Source organism: Oncorhynchus mykiss, chromosome 12 (genome assembly GCF_013265735.2).
Source record: "Oncorhynchus mykiss isolate Arlee chromosome 12, USDA_OmykA_1.1, whole genome shotgun sequence".
Lineage (NCBI taxonomy): Eukaryota > Metazoa > Chordata > Actinopteri > Salmoniformes > Salmonidae > Oncorhynchus > Oncorhynchus mykiss.
The window spans coordinates 63,368,802-63,393,114 of NC_048576.1; the positions used below are offsets into that span (position 1 = coordinate 63,368,802).

General features: G+C 45.0%; 1 protein-coding gene across 3 annotated transcripts in view; it reads right to left on the bottom strand.

The window, feature by feature from the left end:
• camsap3 (calmodulin regulated spectrin-associated protein family, member 3) overlaps positions 1-24,313 on the bottom strand; it is a 53,172-nt gene that overhangs the window by 9,296 nt on the left and 19,563 nt on the right. The window contains exons 3-11 of one of the 3 annotated variants that reach the window (XM_036938039.1): positions 6,018-6,173; positions 5,793-5,879; positions 4,659-4,691; positions 3,204-3,342; positions 2,053-2,192; positions 1,378-1,462; positions 924-966; positions 638-708; positions 105-177 (exon numbers count right to left, since the gene is read on the bottom strand). In XM_036938039.1, the coding sequence (XP_036793934.1) occupies positions 105-177; positions 638-708; positions 924-966; positions 1,378-1,462; positions 2,053-2,192; positions 3,204-3,342; positions 4,659-4,691; positions 5,793-5,879; positions 6,018-6,173 (827 nt within the window). The remainder of the gene's footprint in view (positions 1-104; positions 178-637; positions 709-923; positions 967-1,377; positions 1,463-2,052; positions 2,193-3,203; positions 3,343-4,658; positions 4,692-5,792; positions 5,880-6,017; positions 6,174-24,313) is intronic. The other 2 variants (XM_036938041.1, XM_036938040.1) reach the window with 2 other exon arrangements.

Sequence of the window (24,313 nt, forward strand, 5' to 3'; positions counted from 1 at the left end):
AAATGACTTCATTGAAATAGAATTGACCCCAACACTTTGTACTGAGATACAACTGAAATATGGAGCTAACAGAGAGAGAGAGAGACAAAGAGATGGGGTCCTACCTGAAAGGCTTCTTGGTCCATGTTCTCCCAGCTCTCTCTACATGAGACATGGAGGCAGACTGAGTCAGAGACGCTGCACACATTCACACACAGTCACCAACACAGACACACAAAGACACCACAAAGACACACAGGCACTAGTCAGGGCATGCAAAGATAAACACCAAAAATAAATACATAAAAAGGCAGAAAAACCTTCACATGGACCCACTGATAAACAAACGCAGACAACACAGTTATAAAAGACTCACCAGAGTGTGAACCTAAGTACCTGTTCTCCCTCAAATACCTTGAGGAGCGTTTGATTGAGCATGCCTGCCTGCGGTCACAGATGAACGGAGTTTGCACTTTCGGGACTATTCCATTGCTTCCATTGGGCCAGGCTAGCTCGTCAAGCAATGCGTTTTCATTGCATTACACGTATTGTGTTGTTTGAGTGTAAATAAAACAAACACTATTTGAACCCGGGTGTTCTGCAGAGGACAGACGTGTGACAGACCTAAATGATGGGATGGGCGTTGCCCCGCACTCACCTGGCGCAGGCCCTGGCGACACTGGTGAGGAGATGGGCAGGAATGGCTTCTTGAAGATGGAAGGAGAGCCGCTGAAATACGGACAAAAACTTGTTTCAAGATCAAGTGTCAAGATGAAGCTTCAAGTTGATTCGCCGTAGGTAATAAATACATCGGAAATCTACTCACTCACCCGAGCGCTCACAATAAACGTTCACGCTAAAGATATCATTCCTGAGACAGATTACTACTGACATAGAAATATAAAGTCATGTTTGTGATTATGACTGTGCGAGAGCTGCTGTACCTGCTATTGCTCAAACTGGTTGGCTTGAGCGGTGCAGAAGCATCTGGAACAAAACAAACAGTCTCATTAGTCAAATGTCGACACTGCCATTCAGGCCGACGCAGGAATCGCACACACAAGACTTGGGCTTGAATGTATCAAGCATCTCAAAAGTAGAAGGGCTGATTTAGGATCAGTTTAGCCTTTTAGAATCACAATTATTTTGGACAGGGAGGACCTGATCTTAGAACAGCACTCCTACTCAGAGTTGCTTTATGCAAATAGGCCCTGTTGGGGGGGGTTTCAGTGAGGCGAAACGCTCCGAATAATGCAGAATAGAAATGTAACAACTAGAGCTGACATAATTCCCTATTCTACTTGACAGACCACCACACCTGTTCGATAGAAATGTGTCCTATGTGCACGTTTTGTAACATTGCATCCTCCTGAACGTTGGGCCCAGCCCAACACTTACCAGTGGTGTTCAGTGGCTGAACAAACTCCGGCCTCCGTACCTCGAACCAACCCAGCAGCTCCGCTAGAAAACTCATCACGTTGACCTGAACATACCAGAGAAACAGTTAAAGGAGCCCTGTAATGCCCGTTTCGATCTCCGTAACAATTCATTCCTGGATATGAATAAAGTTACATGCTTTAATAGTTGTACTACATGTATGGCATCCAGCGGCAGTTGGCCAAACACTCCCTGTATAAGACTGTCTTTTTATATTTTTTTATTTAACTTGGCAAGTCAGTTGAGAACAAATTCTTATTCACAATGACGGTCAACTGGAAAACAGAGGGTTAACTGCCTTGTTCAGGGGCAGAATGACAGATTTTTACCTTGTCGGCTCGGGTATTCGATCTAGCAACCTTTTGGTTACTGGCCGAACGTTCTAACCACTAGGCTACCTGCTGCCACTGGGCTACCTGCCGCTCCAGTCTAGGCAGAGACATACATTTAGCCACACATTTCTAAATGCATGGCTCTGGGGGAAAGACAATGTGTAGATCAGAGCTCGCAAAACCTGTTTCTGGAGCGCTACCACCCTGTAGGTTTGTACTCCAACCCTAGTCTAGCGCGCCTAATAATAAGCTAAATTAAATCTGGTTAGTTACAACTGGGGTTGGAGAAAAGTGGTAGTGGTACCTGGAGCTCCTGTGGGGAGTAGAGCAGGTCCTCCAACACTAGGGGGCAGCAGCTCTTCAGACAGCTGTCGCAGAACTCTCGGATCAGCTGCAGGTTGTACAGGCTGTCTTCCACCGCCATGGACTCCTTCATACACACATCTGAAGGACAAAACGAGGATCACTTTATTGTCCAACTATACGCAGAGGACCGACGGGAATTCGACTTTATCCCAACCCCTCTGAAAAAGTCACACGTACAGTTTGGAGAGGCTAGAGCACAGGGAAGCCATATTACAACTCCCATTTAACACAGGAACGGTACAACGAGCAGGTAGTCAGGCCATGGAGTCTAAACATCTAACACAGGACAGGTAGTACAGTATGTGGTAGTACAGTATGTGTAATGATACACTGCACACAGTAATACAGTAGGTTACTGTAATGATACACTGCACACAGTAGGTTACTGTAATGACACACTGCACACAGTAGGTTACTCTAATGATATATTGCACACAGTAGGTTATTGTAATGATACACTGCACACAGTAATACAGCAGGTTACTGTAATGAAACACTGCACACAGTAGGTTACTGTAAGGATACACTGCACATACAGTAGGTTACTGTAATGATATACTGCACACAGTAATACAGTAGGCTACTGTATTGATACACTGCACACAGTAGGTTACTGTAATGATACACTGCACACAGTAATACAGTAGGTTACTGTAATGATACACTGCACAGTAATACAGTAGGTTACTGTAATGATACACTGCACACAGTAGGTTACTGTAATGATATACTGCACACAGTAATACAGTAGGCTACTGTAATGATACACTGCACACAGTAGGTTACTGTAATGATACACTGCACACAGTAATACAGTAGGTTACTGTAATGATACACTGCACACAGTAGGTTACTGTAATGATACACTGCACACAGTAATACAGTAGGTTACTGTATTAAAGGTAGTGTGGTTTAAACCTAGATGGAACCTGTAACATAGTAAGCTAGGCTTTTTAGTCAAACCCTCAGGCATGTCCTATATTGCATTGTATTGGACAACTAACTATACGCAAGTCCTGTGTTTTACTTTTGTATTTGCATATCAAATACTGCCATGCTAATTTGTATCATGTGGTTTTATGTACGTACCCTCTAGCTGCAACAGGCCGGGGCAGTAGTAGTGTACAACAGCAGCGATGGCGCAACCGTTGGAGAGGTCTTTGACTTCAGTCACCACCGGAAATGTAGGCTTCTGTTTAGACAGCATCTTGTCCTTTCTGTAGCGGATCTTAGATGGGGTGAGAGAGAGAGAGAGAGAGAGAGAGAGAGAGAGAGAGAGAGAGGCGTCATTGAGTGAGTACGGGAGAGTTGGGGAGATGTCCAGGCTTTACTGTTCAATGCGAGTTCAAGGTCAATGTTCTTTAAAATAAACACACAGGTGGACATACAGCACAAATGGTACATACACACGTGCACACAAACACCCATCAGGCTCGCGGATAACGTGACCAACAACATGCTCCTAGAGGAGAGAGAGAATAAAGGGGTGGAAGTGGAGAGAGAACAGATAACATGCCATGGAAGTGGAGAAGAGAAAGGTGCAGCCAACCAGGCAGCAGAAGCCATGGGGAGAGAGCGAATGGCTTGCGTCCCAATTGGCACCCTACTCCCTGTATAGTGCACTACTATTGACTATGTAGTGCAGTAGTCTTGACTAGTAGGGCTCTGTTCAAAAGGGAATAGGGTGGCATTTTGGACGTGACCATAGAAAGAGTCCAGAGACAGCGAGGGCTTTGTCAGTGGAAAGTAGGCCAGGAGAGAGAGTCTCGTCGGAGGAAGATATTTAACCCAACCTGACGCAGGTAAACTATTCAGGTTGAGACTTCTCAGGTTTTAGTCAACGACTGAACACAGCCAGCACAGTGTCAACACTGTCAGCAGACTGTAATACCTGGGGTCTGTTCAGGAGAGTGTAATGTTACACAACCTTCCCAATCAGATAGAAAACGTATATAGTGTGAAACAGCTATGACTATCGGCCATGTTAGAATGGTTGTATTGGCACAGTTCATAAATGTTTCACCGCACATTAAAAGGCCTACACCACGAGCTCATTACTTCTTACTCTATGGGCCCTGGCTAAAAGTAATCCAACAAATAGGGAATAGGGTGCCATTTGGGACTCATAACAATGACTGGCTAGTGGCTAGAAACAAACAAACAAAAAACGTCACATGGTCCGTTTTAAGACGGAGCCGACCAGACGGACTGGTTTCTAGCAGGAACGTTTTTTCTCTCTCACATTTCCAGAGCCCTGAGTGGATTACATGTGATTTATGTCCAATAACAACAATACCCTGCCCATCCCTACCCCTCCCTGTGACATCAGCCCAAGGAAATGTACAGTGGATAGGCCTAGTGCAGAGCAGTGAAGCAGTATGCCTGCATTCTTATATTGTACCAACAGGGGGAGAGGCAGGGAGAGAAAAACAGAACAGACCTCTCATTCAAAAATCTAATAAGAGAGAATATAGAGAATATGAAGACAGAGAGAAAGATAAGGAATGATGCAACAGAGGAGGAGAAGAAAGAGGAGGAACTTACAGGGACAAGTTTCCAGTACCAGCGAGTGGGACACTGTCAGAGAGGAGGAAAGAGGACAGAGAAAGAGGAAAACAGGGAAGGAGAAGACAGGTGGAGAGGAGAAAAGAGGACAGAGAAAGAGGAAAACAGGGAAGGAGAAGACAGGTGGAGAGGAGAGGATACTATATGTATTAAGGCTACTTTAATAGGACAGTTAAGAGGAAAAATACAGTTTTGAAGAGGATATATATATATATATATATATATATATATATATATATATATATATATATTAACAATTATACAACCAGTAAGCATTATGTTGAGATACTGGTAACTGCAAAATTAAATGAAACACTTGTGTAAATGAGGGACACGAAAGCAGGTGCTTCCACACAGGTGTGGTTCCTGAGTTAATTAAGCCACTAAAACATCCCATCATGCTTAGGGTCATGTAGAAAAATGCCCAGTTGCCCATTATTTTGGCTACCATGGCTACAAGACATCTCAGTGAATTTGAAAGAGGAGTCTCAAAAGGAGACTAGGGCGTTTAAAGGGTTGTGTGTGTGTGTCAGTCACCAGATCTCAACCCAGCTGAACACTTATGGGAGATTCTGGAGCGGTGCCTGAGACAGTGTTTTCCACCACCATCAACAAAAAAACAAATGATGGAATTTCTCATGGAAGAAGTCTCGCATCCCTCCAGACTTCTAGGATCTATGCTAAGGCCCATTGAAGCCGTTTCAGCGGCTCGTGGTTTCCTTTATTTTGGTAGTTACCTGAACAAGCACCAGATTACTAGGGAGATTGCATGTAAAGTGTGTGCGTAGGAGACTATAAACTGTCACGATAAAGTAGAAATATCTTACATGCACACGCTGTATAAAACATGCTTGTTCACAGGAAATGTTTACGTCAGAGTGTTTTAATAGCATGTAATCCATGAGATTAATGTATGTGTGTTACACAATGTGTTTCATAATGTGAGTGCTGTTGACATAAATACTGCATGCTTCCTCAATGGCACCTTATTCCATACATAGCAGACTACTTTTGACCAGGGCCCATAGGGCTCTATACAGATGCACTATATAAGGAATAGGATGCCATTTTGGACACAGTCCCTGTGTAGTACAGGTGTAGTGGAATACTTACAGAAGGCTGGACAGGCTGTGGCTCTGTGCTGTCCTGAGACGGGTCACCCTGTGCACCCTCTGTTTGCTCTCTCAGCCTCTGATTCAACTGTGCGTGTGGGGGGGGAAGCCACACGTTATAAGTCTGTATATTTTGTACTCCGATATAAATTGGGTTATGAAATCATGACTCGGCAACGCAGAGAGAGACAGAGAGAGAGAGAGACGCCCCTGTCGTTGTCCTCACCCCATTCACCCAGTGGAGCAGGGTGTTCTCCCAGCTGGCTCCTCCCACTCCACCCAGAAGCTCTTCCCCTGTCGCCGCACCGGACATCCTCACTGCGCTCACCGTCTCCATGGCGCCCACCGACATCAGGGCATCCATCACCGCCAGGTGGGCACTCTGCACCAATCACAGCAAAGAGAACAGGGAACTGTCAGCATTGGAACAGTCAGGGGAGGTAGCTGTGGGATTGGCTGTCCGCCCACCAAACCCAGACGACATTTAATACAGCATCCATCAATTATGGCTAATGCAATAATGGTGGGTAGGAGCACTACCATTTAGGCTGTGTCCCAAACGGCACCCTATCCCCTGTATCACGCGCTACGTTTGACCAGAGCCCATAGGGTTGTATCAAAGGCCCTGTTCAATGTAGTGCACTATTTAGGGAAGCAGGTGCCATTTGGGCCACAGCCTCAGACTGCTCTGAAAGAGCATGGTCCATGTTAATGTGGCAGAGCTGGCGAGATGAGATCACACCAGGCTGCAGTATGTAGTATGTATGGCAGGTTCTGAGGTCAGTACCACAACCAGCCACTAGGGGACTCCAAGCTCTGAGTCAGCAGAAAGCGAGAGGAGAGAGAGCAGGAGAGCAAAAAGAGAGCTGAGAGAGAGAGAAAAAAAGAGAGCTTGTCTGAGTGAACTTTGGAACATCTGTGCTATCACGATAACAGCCCTTTTTTACTCTGTGTACTCCCTCTCTGCCCCTTCACGGTAATACTTTCTCTTTCCTCCTCCTAGTCATTCCCTCTTCTCCCTTCTAATCGTTGTGTGTGCGTGTTCTCCCTCCTCTCTGCTAGGAGATATGGCAGCATGACTCATGAATGACAGGTTACAGGATAACGTTGTGTACAGTGCCTCTAGGGCTGCGCAGGGTACAGTTTGGTTCTGTACAGCATTGTTCTGTAATCAACCCACTAGGGATGGCTCAGTGAGAGAGATGCACAAACCCCAGGAATCCTGTGGCGCAGTGTGCGTGTGCACACACACTAGAATGTGAGTAAAACTACACACACACACAAAACCCCTTCTTTCACAACAACACAACCATAAAACATACAGTATCAATTTACACAACATAAAAAAGGGCACAACAATAGCTTCCCCAGTCACATCCCAAACCGAAACTGACGTATTTCCAGCCAACCCCCAATGCAGGGTCCATTGCTTCTGTTCCTCTCCTTGCCCAAAATCATGTCAGTGCCTTTCTCCAAGCTAGTTAGTACCTTTTCTCATAGCCAAACCTATTAGTGCCTTTAGTTCTCATGGCCAAACCCATTACATTGCGCTCTCATGGCCCAAGCCCATTAAAACACACCAAAAACATGATCAGCTCACTCAGGGGAGAGCTCCTTAGCTCCCATAAGAGGGTTAGCTCGTTATCGGTCGACTGCTGCTTCCCATGGGGTTAGGTCAAGGATGGGCAACTGATGGGGTTAGGGCCCCAACAAAAATCGTAACTCATCATGAGGGGTCTGCGTAGACAAGAACAGCCTTTGACCCAGTTAGAGACAGTCAAAGATTTGTATAACTAAACCCAGATAGACGACAGACTGTCGTTTCCAATGGGAACAAATGAGTCATAGTTGCCAGAACAAGCAAGGAGGGCAGAGCCAAGCACGAGCTAGCGAGATCCTATTGGCGCATTCTAGCATGTATCTGCATATTTCCGTTAGGGAACGCCTCCTCTGTGAAGTGCGCGTGAGCAATAACTCAATTCGCTTTTGCACTCCTGATTTTTTTTGTTGCAAAGGGTAAAGTCCACAAAAAAACTTTGTCCACTCTGGACATAACAGATTAGTTTTGGGAACAGAAAACTGTATTGAAATCAAACGTTTCAGGGATCAGAAAATGTGCAGAATGTCACCCAAAATCCATCTTGTTTCATTTTCTCTCACTGCCGGCCAGTGGGCTTCCTCTCACTCCTATTTTTGGCAGTGAGTGGAAACGCCAAGGGGAAGCTTCACATGTATACATCCAGTGAAATATCTCTCTCATTGTTCCCATCTGTGGTAAAGTCTAGAACTGTTCATAGAAACACAATGCTCTGACCTAATCAAACCAGGGCCAGTGAAGGAGAGTGCCAGTTAGAGAGTCTGGAGGGTTGGATTTAGATAAGTGCTCTTAGGGTTATCAGTAGGTCTGTAGGACAGATATAGACAGACAGAAAGACAGACGCAGAAAGAAACAGATAGCTCAGTGTGCAGACAGCCAGGCAGGCAAGCAGTGTTAGTCAAGCCTGGAAAGCACAGCATTTAGTCAAATTAAATACAATTTTATTTGGCACATGTTGCCGAATACAACAGAGCACAACCTTACAGTGAAATGCTTACTTACAAGCTCTTAACTGACAATGAAGTTAAGAAAAATACCTACAAATAAATTAAAAAGTAACAATTAAAAGAGAAGCAGTAAAATAACAATAGCGAGGCTATATACAGGGGGGTACCGGCACAGAGTCAATGTGCGGGGGCACCGGTTAGTCGAGATAATAACTCTACCTACATGTACATATTAAAGTAACTATGCATAGAAAATAAACAGAGTAGCAGCAGTGTAAAATAGGGGGGGGGGGGGTGCAAATGGTCTGTTTATAAGCCTTTTGGACCTAGACTTGGCGCTCTTATACCACTTGCCGTGCGGTAGCATAGAGAACAGTCTATGACTAGGGTGGCTGGAGTCTGATCATTTTAGGGCCTTCCTGACACCGCCTGGTATAGAGGCCCTGGCTGGCAGGAAGCTTGGCCCCAATGATGTACTGGGCCGTACACACTACCCTCTGTAGGGCCTTGCGGTCGGAGGCTGAGCAGTTGCCATGCCAGGCAGTGATGCTACCCGTCAGGATGCTCTCGATGGTGCAGCTGTAGAACTTTTGAAGATCTGAGGACCCATGCCAAATCTTTTCAGTCTCCTGAGGGGGAATAGGTTTTGTCGTGCCCTCTTCACGACTGTCATGGTATGCTTAGACCATGTTAGTTTGTTGGTTATGTGGACACCAAGGAACTTGAAGCTCTCAACCTGTTACACTACAGCCCCGTCAATGAGAATGGGGGAGCGCTCGATCCTCCTTTTCCTGTAGTCCCACAATCATCTCCTTTGTCTTGATCACGTTGAGGGAGAGGTTGTTGTCCTGGCACCACACTGCCAGGTCTCTGACCTCCTCCCTATATGCGGTCTCGTCGTTGTAGGTGTTCAGGCCTACCACTGTTGTGTCATCGGCAAACTTAATGATGGTGTTGTAGTCGTGCCTGGCCGTGCAGTCATACAGACTCAGTCAAGGACAGGTTGACAATGTCAGTGAAGACACTTGCCAGTTGGTCAGCGCATGCTTGGAGTACAAGTCCTGGTAATCCGTCTAGGTCCTGCGGCCTAATGAATGTTGACCCGTTTAAAGCTCTTACTCACATCGGCTATGGAGAGTGTGATCACACAGTCGTCCCGAAAAGCTGATGCTCTCATGCATGTTTCAGTGTTACTTGCCTCAGATCGAGTAATAAGTAATTTAGCTCGTCCGGTAGGCTCGTGTCACTGGGTAGCTCGCGGCTGTGCTTCCCTTTGTAGTCTGTAATAGTGTGCAGGCCCTGCCACATCCGACGAGCCCGGGCCGGTCTAGTACGTTTCGATCTTAGTCCTGTATTGACGCTTTGCCTGTTTGATGGTTCGTCGGAGGGCATAGCGGGATTTATTATAATCTTCCGGGTTAGAGTCCCGCTCCTTGAAAGCGGCAGCTCTACCCTTTAGCTCAGTGCGGATGTTGCCTGTAATCCATGACTTCTGGTTGGGGTATGTACGTACAGTCACAGTGGGGACGACGTCATCGATGCACTTATTTATGAAGCCAGTGACTGATGTGGTGTACTCCTCAATGCCATCGGGATATGTGTATGTAAACTTCCGACTTCAACTGTACAGGAGTGTTTTGCTAGCACAAACTGGAATATGTAATGCACAAAGTTTATGTCCTAACCGACTTGCCAAAACTATTGTTAATTAACAAGAAATTTGTGGAGTGGTTGAAAAACTAGTTTTAGGCCTCCCGGGTGGCACAGTGGTTAAGGGCGCTGTCCTGCAGCTCCAGCTGTGCCACTAGAGACTCTGGGTTCGCGCCCAGGCGCTGTCATAACCGGCCGCGACCGGGAGGTCCGTGGGGCGACGCACAATTGGCCTAGCGTCGCCCGGGTTAGGGAGGGTTTGGCCGGTAGGGAAATCCTTGTCTCATCGCGCACCAGCGACTCCTGTGGCGGGCTGGGCGCAGTGCGCGCTAACCAAGGTTGCCAGGTGCACGGTGTTTCCTCCGACACATTGGTGGGGCTGGCTTCCGGGTTGGATGGCGCTGTGTTAAGAAGCTAGATAGTAGCTACTAAAAACAATTGGATACCACGAAATTGGGGAGAAAAAAGGGTAAAAAATAATTTAAAAAAAATAAAAATAAAACGAGTTTTAATGACTCCAACCTAAGTGTATGTAAACTTCTGACTTCAACTGTATGTGAGGTGAAAATGATGAATCAGGCACCTTATCGATAGCAACAGCTCATGGTCCTCTTCTTTTTAAAACATTTTATTGAACCTTCATTTAACTAGGCAAGTCAGTTAAGAACCAATTCTTATTTTCAAATGAGGGCCTAGGAACAGTGGGTTAACTCCCTGTTCAGGGGCAGAACGACAGATTTGTACCTTGTCAGGTCGGGATTTGAACTTGAACGCTCTAACCACTAGGCTACCCTGCCGCCCCAAAATAAGTTATTTTGACTCAATGGAGGAACTAAGTCAGAGAAATGCTGATGAATGTCTTGCTCGAGCTGTGTATGCAACTGGTTCACCTCTGATACTCACAGGCAATGTGGATTGGAAGACATTTCTGAATGTTCTTTTCCCAGCATACACCCCTCCAACCAGACATGCTTTATCTACTCATTTGTTGGATGCAGAGTTCAAGTGAAGGTCAAGCAAATCATAGAGAAAGCAGACTATTGCAATCATCTCTGATGGGTGGTCGAATGTTCGTGGGCAAGGAATAACGAACTACATCATCTCCACCGCTCAACCAGTATTCTACAAGAGCACAGACACAAGGGACATCAGACACACCGGTCTCTTCATTGCAGATGAGCTGAAGGCAGCCATCAATGATCTTGTACCACAGAAGGTATTTGCACTGGTGACCGACAATGCTGCGAAAATTAAGGCTGATTGGTCTAAAGTGGAGGAGTCCTACCCTCACATCCCACCCATTGGCGGTGCTGCTCATGCATCGAATCTGCTCCTCAAGGACTTCATGGCACTGAAAACAATGGATACACTCTACAAGAGAGTCAAGGAAATGGTTAGGTATGTGAAGGGTCATCAAGTTATAGCAGCAATCTACCTCACCAAGCAAAGTGAAGAATAAGAGTACCACATTGAAGCTGCCCAGCATCACCCGTTGGGGTGGTGTTGTCATCATGTGACAGTCTCCTGGAGGAGAAGGAGTCTCTCCAAATGGCCATAGCAGTAGCCATTGCACGGATTGAGGGGGACAATGCCATCCTGTCTGATGTTCAGACTCTGCTTGCAGATGTAAGAGAAGAAATCCATACTGCCCTGCCCATTTGTTTAGCTTTGTTATCTTTATTTATACAGGTTTTTCTCATTGAGATAACATCTCTTTTCTAAGAGAGACCTGGTCCAATAGCAGCAGGGGGAACAACGTTTCAGACAAAACAACTTACATTCACTAACACAACATTAAACAAAACTATAAAAACACACATACAATACAACAAAAACATGTTACATTAAAAACACGAAAGTCTTGACTAAAAACAGCTGTCCTAAAGACAATTACACTCTTCTATGATATATACATCGATCAAGTGTTTAAACTCCACCAATGAAACTAGATCAAATTTTTAAATGTTCAGGAGAGAATTCCAGAACCACGGAGCTAAGTAACTAAAACTATTTCTACCATGACCTCTTCTAATTTTAGATACTGTTAGAAGCAAATGAGAATGGGACCGTAATTGATATTTATCTACCGACCTGACTAAAAAAGAACAGAGATAAAATGGCATTTGACCCAATATGGCCTTATAAAATCAGTGAATACCAGTGTTTAAGCCTACGCAAGGTCAATGACGACCAGCCAACAGCGCTGTAGAGATCAATGTTTTTGATTTGTAATGAACCCGAGGGCTCCATGATACACTGAATCAAGTGCTCTCAGGGTAGTGGCTGAGGCCTACATATACAGTGCCTTGCGAAAGTATTCGGCCCCCTTGAACTTTGCGACCTTTTGCCACATTTCAGGCTTCAAACAAAGATATAAAACTGTATTTTTTTGTGAAGAATCAACAACAAGTGGGACACAATCATGAAGTGGAACGACATTTATTGGATATTTCAAACTTTTTTAACAAATCAAAAAATGAAAAATTGGGCGTGCAAAATTATTCAGCCCCCTTAAGTTAATACTTTGTAGCGCCACCTTTTGCTGCGATTACAGCTGTAAGTCGCTTGGGGTATATCTCTATCAGTTTTGCACATCGAGAGACTGACATTTTTTCCCATTCCTCCTTGCAAAACAGCTCGAGCTCAGTGAGGTTGGATGGAGAGCATTTGTGAACAGCAGTTTTCAGTTCTTTCCACAGATTCTCGAATGGATTCAGGTCTGGACTTTGACTTGGCCATTCTAACACCTGGATATGTTTATTTTTGAACCATTCCATTGTAGATTTTGCTTTATGTTTTGGATCATTGTCTTGTTGGAAGACAAATCTCCGTCCCAGTCTCAGGTCTTTTGCAGACTCCATCAGGTTTTCTTCCAGAATGGTCCTGTATTTGGCTCCATCCATCTTCCCATCAATTTTAACCATCTTCCCTGTCCCTGCTGAAGAAAAGCAGGCCCAAACCATGATGCTGCCACCACCATGTTTGACAGTGGGGATGGTGTGTTCAGAGTGATGAGCTGTGTTGCTTTTACGCCAAACATAACGTTTTGCATTGTTGCCAAAAAGTTCAATTTTGGTTTCATCTGACCAGAGCACCTTCTTCCACATGTTTGGTGTGTCTCCCAGGTGGCTTGTGGCAAACTTTAAACAACACTTTTTATGGATATCTTTAAGAAATGGCTTTCTTCTTGCCACTCTTCCATAAAGGCCAGATTTGTGCAATATACAACTGATTGTTGTCCTATGGACAGAGTCTCCCACCTCAGCTGTAGATCTCTGCAGTTCATCCAGAGTGATCATGGGCCTCTTGGCTGCATCTCTGATCAGTCTTCTCCTTGTATGAGCTGAAAGTTTAGAGGGACGGCCAGGTCTTGGTAGATTTGCAGTGGTCTGATACTCCTTCCATTTCAATATTATCGCTTGCACAGTGCTCCTTGGGATGTTTAAAGCTTGGGAAATATTTTTGTATCCAAATCCGGCTTTAAACTTCTTCACAACAGTATCTCGGACCTGCCTGGTGTGTTCCTTGTTCTTCATGATGCTCTCTGCGCTTTTAACGGACCTCTGAGACTATCACAGTGCAGGTGCATTTATACGGAGACTTGATTACACACAGGTGGATTGTATTTATCATCATTAGTCATTTAGGTCAACATTGGATCATTCAGAGATCCTCACTGAACTTCTGGAGAGAGTTTGCTGCACTGAAAGTAAAGGGGCTGAATAATTTTGCACGCCCAATTTTTCATTTTTTGATTTGTTAAGAAAGTTTGAAATATCCAATAAATGTCGTTCCACTTCATGATTGTGTCCCACTTGTGGTTGATTCTTCACAAAAAAATACAGTTTTATATCTTTATGTTTGAAGCCTGAAATGTGGCAAAAGGTCGCAAAGTTCAAGGGGGCCGAATACTTTCGCAAGGCATTGTATATAACATCGCTAAAATCTAAAACCACCAGTAATGTACATCGTACCAGCTCCTTCCTGGCCTCAAAAGAAAAACAAGCCAAGATGCCGGTAATAAAAACCTATTTTCAGCTTGAGTTTCCCCATCAAGTTCTCTACATGAACAGTGAAGCTCAGCTTATCATCAACCCACACACCCAAATATTTGTACACTTTAACTTGCTCTATAGTATGTCCAGCCAATGTAGCAATGATATGATTAGTAACATACCCGGCATTTGAAAATACCCGGCATTTTGTTTTACCCGAAATTAGAACCAGTTTTAAAATCATACAGATTCTGTTATATGATATTAAAATGCTCTTTGGGCATTTTCAAAAGCTAAAGATAAACTACTACCACTTGAATAAAGAGCATCATCTGCATAAAAATGAACATCCCCTGTTTCAATAAGATCTCTAATGTTGCTGATATACAAAATGAACAACAGTGGGCCCAAAATAGAACTCTGCGGAACACCTGAGCACATCTCTACGGACTCAGATTTACAACCATCCGCCATTACACATTGGTTTCTAAAATTACCTATCAAATCGTACACAATCTAGAGCATGACCAGTAATTCCACAACATTTGAACCTTTGCACTAACACAGCATGGTCCACGGTGTCAAAAGCCTGTGACAAATCAATAAAGACAGACACACAATGTAATTTCTTATCAAGAGCACAGTGGATGTCATTTAAAACCTTCAATGTTGCTGAAACAGTGCTGATTGCATTCCATTTAAGATGTTGTTTTCTTGGAAGTAGGCCTTTAGCTGCCTGCTAACTATAGGACTCCAGTACCTTTGACAGTACAGACAATTTTGGTATGGGTCGATAGTTGTCAAGCAGCGAAGGATCTCCACCTTTCAGGAGAGGCATTTCCAGAACTTGGGGATTTCCTTTATATCAAGCATGAGGTTAAAAATACATGTTAAGGGGGAGCAATGATGTATGCAGCTAGGTGTAGGAAGCAGAGGTCTAGTTCATCAGGGACAGGGGATTTTTTCCCCCAGCAATTTCTTTCAGGGCTTTACACACTTCTGAAACAGAGAAGGATGAAAAGGAGAACTTGGTAAAGGAGTGCACAGGGGTGTCAGGTAAATTCATAGGGGGCTCAATTATACCTTTGACCTTCTCAAATAAACTGCCTGCATCAAAAAAAAAATGCTGGTTCAAGGCTTTCTGAATGGAGGTTCTCTCAGTTACAATCTGTGTGTACCGCTTCCAGTTTCTTTTCGTAAACCACGTAGAGATTTCTTAGGAATTTTACCATCTCTCTCACAGGCAACAGCACAGTGATCACGTATGTCATTTGCAAAAATACCAGAAGCATTAAAACGATGAGGAGTTGCTCCAAGCAGAGTAAACTGCAGTTCTAAAATACATCAAAAAGCGTAAAGACTTCTGCCTGAAGCCCATACACGCCGCAGTGTACATATTGGACCCCAAGTATGCTGGTAAGAGCATCCTGCCTGGTGCAGAGATCAACAAGGCCTATGATGTCTCGCCACCTTGGCCTGGATGAGGGCAAGGTTCTTGGCAGTCTGGCGAAGTAGACTTCCAAGCAAGGGCTTTGGGATGAAGATGCAATATGGCAGTCGTGCCAACATATCTTTTCAGCCACCTGGTGGAAGGGACTTTGTGGATCTGAGGCTCTTTCCCCTGTTGCCTCAATCATCCGCCAAATCCCACCACCATCAGCCGCCTCAGAGCGCAACAGGTCCTTGTTTGGGAACACACACGCCAAAGCACACAACAGGCTGACCAATACAACGGCTGAAAGACTGGTGGCCACCCGGGAAAACGTAAGGCTTTTTGAGCCTGATAGGCGAGCCGTCCTCAACAAGGTTGGAAAGTGACAGTGAATATGAGGTCTTAGAGTCTGATGTTGAAGAGGTAGACATTGAGGAGGTCCAGGGAGAAGACATGGAAGTCTGAGAGGAAGACAACCAAGGATTTAGTTTCTGGACTATCATTTTACAGATGTATGTTGAAAACGTTTTTTGGGAGATGCGATGGATCATTGGGGATCATTCAATATTCCCTTTTGTTGTTCAGTGAAATCATCCCATGTGAAGAGTCAACTCATTTAATTACAGTTCAATTCGTAAGTAAATGTATTTTTTTATTCCTATTGGAAGGATTTGATCATTTGCAATTATGTCTACTTGTGATAAGGTTTAAAAAGGTTTATGTTTCTGTCTCCATATGATATGTAAATATATCCAATGCAATAAACATCTACATTTAATTGCTATTAATATTAATTTGCATATATTCCTGTTAATTCCCATTTACTCTACCTAATTCCCACGGAAAGTTTCCACCTCTGAATATTCCCCAAAATGTGCAACCCTAGTGGCACCCACGCACGAACACACACCAGGTTCTGAGAAGTGGGCCTACAGGTACATGTAACCTCCACTGCTCCCCACCGGAGACGAGAACAGCCTTTGACTCAGTAAAGCGTAGAACTGTTTATGAAACACACAACACTCTGACCTTCCAATCAAATCAAGGCCATGCAGTGAAGGACAATGAGTCTGGAGGGTTGTGTGTCTGGAGGGTTGTTTTAAATAAGTGCTCTTAGTGTTTTCAGTAGGTTTCAAGGACAAAGACAGAAAAACAAAACAGACAGCTAGCAGGGCAAACAGATAGCAGGGCAAACAGATAGCAGGGCAAACAGATAGCAGGGCAAACAGATAGCAGGGCAAACAGACAGTTCAGTGTGCAGGCAGGCAGGCAGGCAGGCAATGTTCATCTAGCCTGGTAAACACAGCGTTCAGTCTGGTTTTAACCAGGCTAGGTTTCCTTTAGACTAGCTGTTCAACTGAATGACACCAGGGGCTCCTGTCCTGAAGGCCTGTATTCATTAATTTTTTAAGAGCAGGAGTGCTGATCTAGGATCAGTTTAGTCTTTTTTACCTGTTATATGCTCATTCTAAGGATCCACATCACTGCAGAGACAGAGACCGGGGCTGAGGACAGAGAGCAGCTGAGGACAGAGATGGGGGATGAGACAGGCTAAGGGGAAAAATGGAGATGGGCTGAGGACAGAGACGGGGGCACATACAGGGGCTGAGGGGAGAGATGGGCTGAGGGCAGTAACGGGATGGGGAGAAATGGAGACGGGCTGAGGACAGAGACGGGGTCACAGACAGGGGCTGAGGGGAGAGATGGGCTGAGGACAGAGACGGGGTCACAGACAGGGGCTGAGGGGAGAGATGGGCTGAGGACAGAGACGGGGTCACAGACAGGGGCTGAGGGGAGAGATGGGCTGAGGACAGAGATGGGGTCACAGACAGGGGCTGAGGGGAGAGATGGGCTGAGGACAGAGACGGGGTCACAGACAGGGGCTGAGGGGAGAGATGGGCTGAGGACAGAGACGGGGTCACAGACAGGGGCTGAGGGGAGAGATGGGCTGAGGGCAGAAACGGGATGGGGAGAAATGGAGACGGGCTAATGACAGAGACAGGGGCAGAGATGGGCGGAGGGGAGAGAAAGGGGCTGAGGACTGATGTGTAGCTAAGACAGGGGAGAGTAATTTGGGCAACACTAGCTGGGGATATAATAGATACAGAGGACACAGAAAATATAGAAATGTACCCATTGGTATAATGGTACTGCGGTCGTTTACTCGACTATGCTTGTTCTACACTAACAGTTGCTTCTTGTCTGCCCCTTGTACATGAATCTACCACTCAGAGCAATAATGATTCCATCTTTCTCTCCCCCTCTATCAGTGTTGTTTCACATAATGCACAACAAAGTAGTCCCCAAATGGTACCCTATTCCCTAAAAGGTGCACTGCTTTTGACCTAGGGCTGGGCGATATGGCCAACGTATCACATCACAATATTTTCACATTTGTGAAGATATTTTATGTTTTTGAACAGTAAAACTTCCAAATATGCTTTATGAGTAGTTCATGACCCCCAAGTGTGGCAACACATACATTCTAAGTGATTTCAAACGGGTCTTTCTCCATCCAAATTGTTTTATAACTGTTCAATCAAACTTAAAAATAAAAAATAAACATTTTGTACAAGTTATGCACTTTTGATATTACGTATTCATGCTTTACCTATTCCTCTCTGATTTTGAAGATACCGTTGCACAAATAACATGCTGGGCCTGCACCAGAACGGGTCCCAGGCTGCATTAGTCATCTACGTCTTAGTTCATTTAGAAGCTAACGTTAGCCAGCTAACAAGCAATTAGCATTAGGGGACAACAATTTATTTTAGCCACAGCTTGCTAAGAAAAGAAACTAGCAGACAGTAGTTTGCAGACAGTAAGATAAACAAACTAATGTTGTTATAGAACGCTAGACTGCAGTGTGAACGGCAAGAAAGTGACTCATAAAAACGAGCCGGTTTTTGTAAAAAAAAAATAAAAATATCAATACCGTTATATAGTAAAATACGGTATACAGCCCAGCTCTATTTTGACCCTATGGCTTACCAGCAGCAGGCCTCCTCCCTTCTCTCTATTGGCTAACCAGAGCCCCACCTCTTTGTTATAATCATTAACCCTGTCTGAGTCCCAAATGGCACACTATTCCCTACCTAGTCCACTACTTTTGACCAGAGACCAATGGGGCCTGGTCTAAAGTAGAGCAATGGAGAGGACTGACAGGTCATAACAACAGATTCCCTTGTCAGGGGGGGGCCTTTCTTCCACCTCAATCCGTCTTTAGGCTGAGCCTAATCTGCACTAACCAGCCCCTTCTACTGTACTTGTTGTTTTACTTTTTCTGAACTCAAATTCTCCCTGACTGGTAGTCATCATAGCATGCACACACACTGCTGCTGCTACAAGGCTGCGGCCTGAATCTCTCCGTCTGCCTGCCTGCCTGCCTGCCTCTCCGTGCTGGGTGTAAAGTGCTGACGTCGGCACAGTGCTGTGTGTGTGTGTGTGTGTGTGTGTGTGTGTGTGTGTGTGTGTGTGTGTGTGTGTGTGTGTGTGTGTGTGTGTGTGTGAGAGAATGAGAGTGCGAGAGAGAAAGAGGGAGAGAGAGAGAGACTACATGGCAGTGCCAGCCCAGCCACCGTTGCCCTGCTGTCACATACCATTCTACCTAGGGAAGGGATGGAGGGTGCTGGGCACTGGGAGAGACGACTGGGCTCTCCCCTCCTCACTCTAGGGGTGTGTTGTGCTCAACAGAGGCAAGGTCACACTACTAGCTTATCTGTGAGCCAAGACTTGTCTGTTCAATGTATACGTATTGTCTGCAGTGTAGTGCAAGGGGAGAGATGGAGACTGGGGCAAGACAGAGACTGGGGCAAGACAGAGACGGAGACAAGACAGAGACGGGGGCTGAGGGCAGAGACAGGGGCTGGGGGCAGAGACAGCGGCTGGGGGCAGAGACAGCGGCTGGGGGCAGAGACAGCGGCTGGGGGCAGAGACAGCGGCTGGGGGCAGAGACAGCGGCTGAGGCAAAATACGGGGGTTTGGGGGACAACCTGGCTAGCACAGTCAGTGCAGGGCCAGGGAGAGGGAGGAAAGACAAGGGCTGAGAGCACTCAGGGTAGCATGGGTATAAAGCTGTCATGATGTCTGCATGGTCTGGGTTGAGCTGGGCTGTCTGAGGAGGGGAGGGGGGTGGAGATGCCATTTCCAACCAGCCCAGTAGCTCTCTCTAATGGGGAGAGAGAGATTCAGTCACACTTAGTCAGAACACCACTCCCTGACACCGATTACCCACAACAGAGCGACTGGAATGGATGTGGAGCCTAGCCATTTGTCATCATTGGCTGCCTTTTCAAGTGTTCAATTTAGAAGACAAAAAGTAGAGGGAAATGCAGTAAAGCATCCAAACAGAGACTCAGACACAGAGGGAGCCATTACCTTCATGTTCATGTTAAAATGAGAGGAACTAGACAGTCAGAGTGTGGAATTTTGGACAAAGAATAATGCAAAAACACAGTGTTGGAGAAGAAATTAAAAGTGCAATATGTGCCATGTAAAAAAAGCTAACGTTAAGTTCCTTGCTCAGAACATGAACATATGTAAGCTGGTGGTTCCTTTTAACAGGAGTCTTCAATATTCCCAGGTATGTAGTTTTAGGTTGTAGTGATTATAGGAATCTCTCTCTCTCTCTATACCAATTGAAATACCATTTACTATTGGATGTTCTTATAGGCACTATAATATTGCCAGCCTAATCTCAGGAGTTGATAGGCTTGAAGTCATAAACAGCGCAATGCTTGAAGCACAGCGAAGAGCTGCTGGCAAATGCAGGAAAGTGCTGTTTGAATGAATGCTTACGAGCCTGCTGCTGCTTACCACCGCTCAGTCAGACTGCTCTATCTAATCATAAACTTAATTATAACACACAGAAATACAAGCCGTAGGTCATTAATATGGTCAAATCCGTAAACTATCATTTCGAAAACAAAAAGTTTATTCTTTCAGTGAAATACGGAACCATTCCGTATTTTATCGAACGGGTAGCATCCCTAAGTCTAAATATTGCTGTTACATTGCACAACCTTCAATGTATGTCATAGTTATGTACAATTGTGGCAAATTAATTACAGTCTTTGTTAGGAAGAAATGGTCTTCACACAGTTTGCAACGAGCCAGGTGGCCCAAACTGCTGCATATACCCTGACTCTGCTTGCACTGAATGCAAGAGAAGTGACAATTTCCCTAGTTAAAATAAATTCATCTTAGCAGGCAATATTAGCTCAAGTATAAAAATATATACTTGTGTATTGATTTGAATAAAGGCATTGATGGTTAGGTACACATTGGTGCAACGACAGTGCTTTTTTCGTGAATGCGCGTTAAATCATCACCCGTTTGGCGAAGTAGGCTGTGATTGATAAATTAACAGGCACTGCATCGATTATATGCAATGCAGGACAAGCTAGATAAACTAGTAATATCATCAACCATGTGTAGTTAACAAGTGATTATGATTGATTGATTGTTTTTTATAAGATACGTTTAATGCTAGCTAGCAACTTACCTTGGCTCCTTGCTGCACTCGCATAACAAGTAGTCAGCCTGCCACGCAGTCTCCTCGTGCAGTGCAATGTAATCAGCCATAATCGGTGTCCAAAAATGAAGACTACCGATTGTTATGAAAACTTCAAAATCGGCTCTAATTAAAAATCGGCCATCCTCTAGTCTCGTGCGCTACCTCCGAAGGTTGCGCCCGACAGTCTCTCCCCCCCCCCTCCCTCCCTCCCTCCGAGCAGGGCAGTGTAAACAGAACGGTCTCGTTGAGCTCAACACTCTTACAGTATAAATGGTAATAGCAGAGCAATGTTTTTGAAACAGCTGAAATGTAGACATTTTCCTTGAGTGTTTACCTTAAATTGCCCGTTACATTCTGAAATTGGTCGCAGTAGCTGCCACCTCTGCTGAGCCACGCAAAACTATGGAAGTCTATGTCTACAAAATACTATGTCTACAAAATGTTGAGATATGTAAGTAAAACGACATAAGTCAACATGTTTTAGATAGATAATGAAAAAAAAAAAAAAAAAATTCATTTGTAACATTGTGTGTTGATTTCAGAGGTGGCACCATAGGTCCCAGAGTGGTGGGGGGGGGGGGTTCCTGGGGCCCAGAGTTGTTCTTGGTCTGGTAGGCTGACCTAACCAGGTAAAACTCTGGTTATGACATAGTAATAAAATCAGCTGTAAAAAAAACAGTGTTATATGGGCTATGACGGGACCAGATTTGTTTATAATCTGATCATATGGTTTAAAAAAATAAAAAAACTCCTGGAAAAACTCCTGGCCCTAGAGAGAATGAAAACATTCAAATCCTGTCAAACAAATCATGAGGCGAATCAATTTATTTATTTTTTAATAAAAAACCATTACTTTGTCCCTCTTTTAAAACGCTTGAGTGTCAACATTTTGTATTAAACAAAATTAAAAGTGCTGGGGCAAATGCCAGGTTGCCACACATTTGCCAGCAGCCCTGCTATGCAGATCTTTCCAACGTGGATAGATGGAAATCGCCACACAATGCTACAAATAAAAGAAACAGAACCTATATGTACGATCTACATGCATTTCTTTTACCACACGAAAACCCTTTAATTGTCTGCACATGCTTGGGAATTGTTGCATAAGCAAGAACGTCAACCAAACCCTCTCTCGGCTCGTACATCAACATTTTGTCCAGATAACTCTTATTCAGTGAGAATAAGCTCTTTACTGGTGGGGCTGGGACTGTTTCACTGTGGTGTAATACCGTGATCATTCTGGAGGGAGTAGACTACAGGGTCATTCACAACTAGAGCGTGGAATGAAAGCAGAGTAGGGAGGAAGAGGAGGGGTTGGGACAAGAGGGGGGGGGGGGTCACAGATTTCCTGTCCCGACCCTGCGGAGCTTGCTAAGCCAAATCACAAGTTCTCACTAATGAGAAGGGAGAGGGGGGTAGAGAGAGGTGCAAACCTGGAACACAGGGCACACAGTCCGCCAGCCAAATCGCCATAACAACCAACAATCTGACCCACAATGCACCTCACCACCCACAATCCTGAGCGTGGCAGTGGTGCTCTACCCCCCCGCCCCGCCGGCTTAACACCGGGGCGCTCTGCTCAGAATCCTCCTGTGCTGACCGGACATAACATATCCTCCAATATATTAAATAATATAATAAAGCTATATAGAATAAGCTGTCCATAAGGAAATCACTCATCTCTGCTTTGGAAATACTGCGACTATCATCCATGTCAATAATAACAATAACAGGGAAACAAACACTAAATTCATCTCGCAGATCGTTAAGAGCGATTATGACGGATAAAAGGTGAAATCTGATTATGTTCGAAATATGACTTAACCCTCTGAACCCCCCCCCCCCCCCGGCCACAGCCCCGTACTCATGAAATCCAGGGTTAGACAGAGGGACAAAGCGAAGGATCAGACAGCCAGCCAGGTCTGGGGGATCAGTGGGAGTTCGGGGGGGGGGGGCAGCGCGGTGGGGTTTGGTGGGGCTGGTGCGCTTCCCCGGCACCCCATGCTCCACTGACAAGAACAGCACATGGTATTGGACATGTCTAGCTAGACACTAAATACTGAAGCAGCAGCAAAACCACACCAATCTGTGCTGCGCCAGCTTTTTGCAACCCTCCCAATGTCCCCCCCAAACCAACCTCCAAGATCAATGTTGTAATCCCTGCAGCTTTCCTTTGTTGACTCTTCTCTGCAACAAACAAAAGAAAATACAACTAAATGTTATTTCCCCCCTTGGCAGGCCTGGGAGGTCCCGTGATGGGCCAAATGTTTTGAGACGATGTTCAGCAGCATTCCTGATCCAGGGGATAAAGTGAGTCTGAGTACCAAATGGCAACCTCTGTCCTATATAGTGCACTCCTTTTGACCAGAGCCCTATGGGTGCACTACTGGGACCTGGTCAAAAGTAGTGCACTACATAGGGAATGGGGTGCCACTTGGGACGCAGCCTGTGCCACTTCTAATTCCTACTGAGCTCTAGACGGATGCTAACTTGAGCGAAAACTTGCGTACACAGCAGTATGAGTTAGGTCAACGTTGTCAGCGACTCACTAACAAAAAACAACCATAGACACAGGCAGGGACTTCTGAAACAGGGCGATCCTCTGACCAGCCCCACTGCTCCCCTCATGCCTTTGTCATATGTAGGCTATATAACATTTGAATGAACTTCACTGACTGAGTTGCTCTGGATAAGAGTGCTAAATGGCCAAAACCTAAATCTGACAACATAAACGGATTCCATTCAAAAACAATTGTTTAATTATTTTTTTTAACTAGTTTTGATGTCCAGAGTTGAGTTTGAGGGACATGGGGAAATAGGGTGCCATTTGGGGGACAGCCCAAGACTGGCTGAGTGATCTCGATGGCTCAGTGACAGTGTCATTCTAGGGTGGGGCACTAGAGAAAGTATCCTATTTAGAATATCTATACTGCAGATGGCAGGCATTTCATTTAGCGTGTTTTGCCCCAGCCTCATTTGGAGCTGATGATGTAAGCTGTGAGGTTATTGATAACAGCGGTAACCTCCAAAATGACACCCTATTCCCGCCATAGTGCACTACTTTTGACCAGGGTCCATAGGAAATAGGGTTCTTGGTATTTGGGACACAACCAGAGAGAAGACTGGTCAATATCATACAGTGTAACAGCTTTAAAGGCAATATAGATGTTAGCTGTTTGCAAACAATAATATATTCTGTTTACCCTCACTGTGTGTCCGGTGTGAAATGGCTAGCTAGTTAGCGGTGCGCGCTACTAGCGTTTCAATCGGTGACGTCACTTGTTCTGAGACCTTGAAGTGTTTCCCTTGCAGAGCGATAGGCTTTTGTGGAGCGATAGGCAGTGGTGTAAAGTACTTAAGCAAAAATACTTTAAAGTACTCATTTA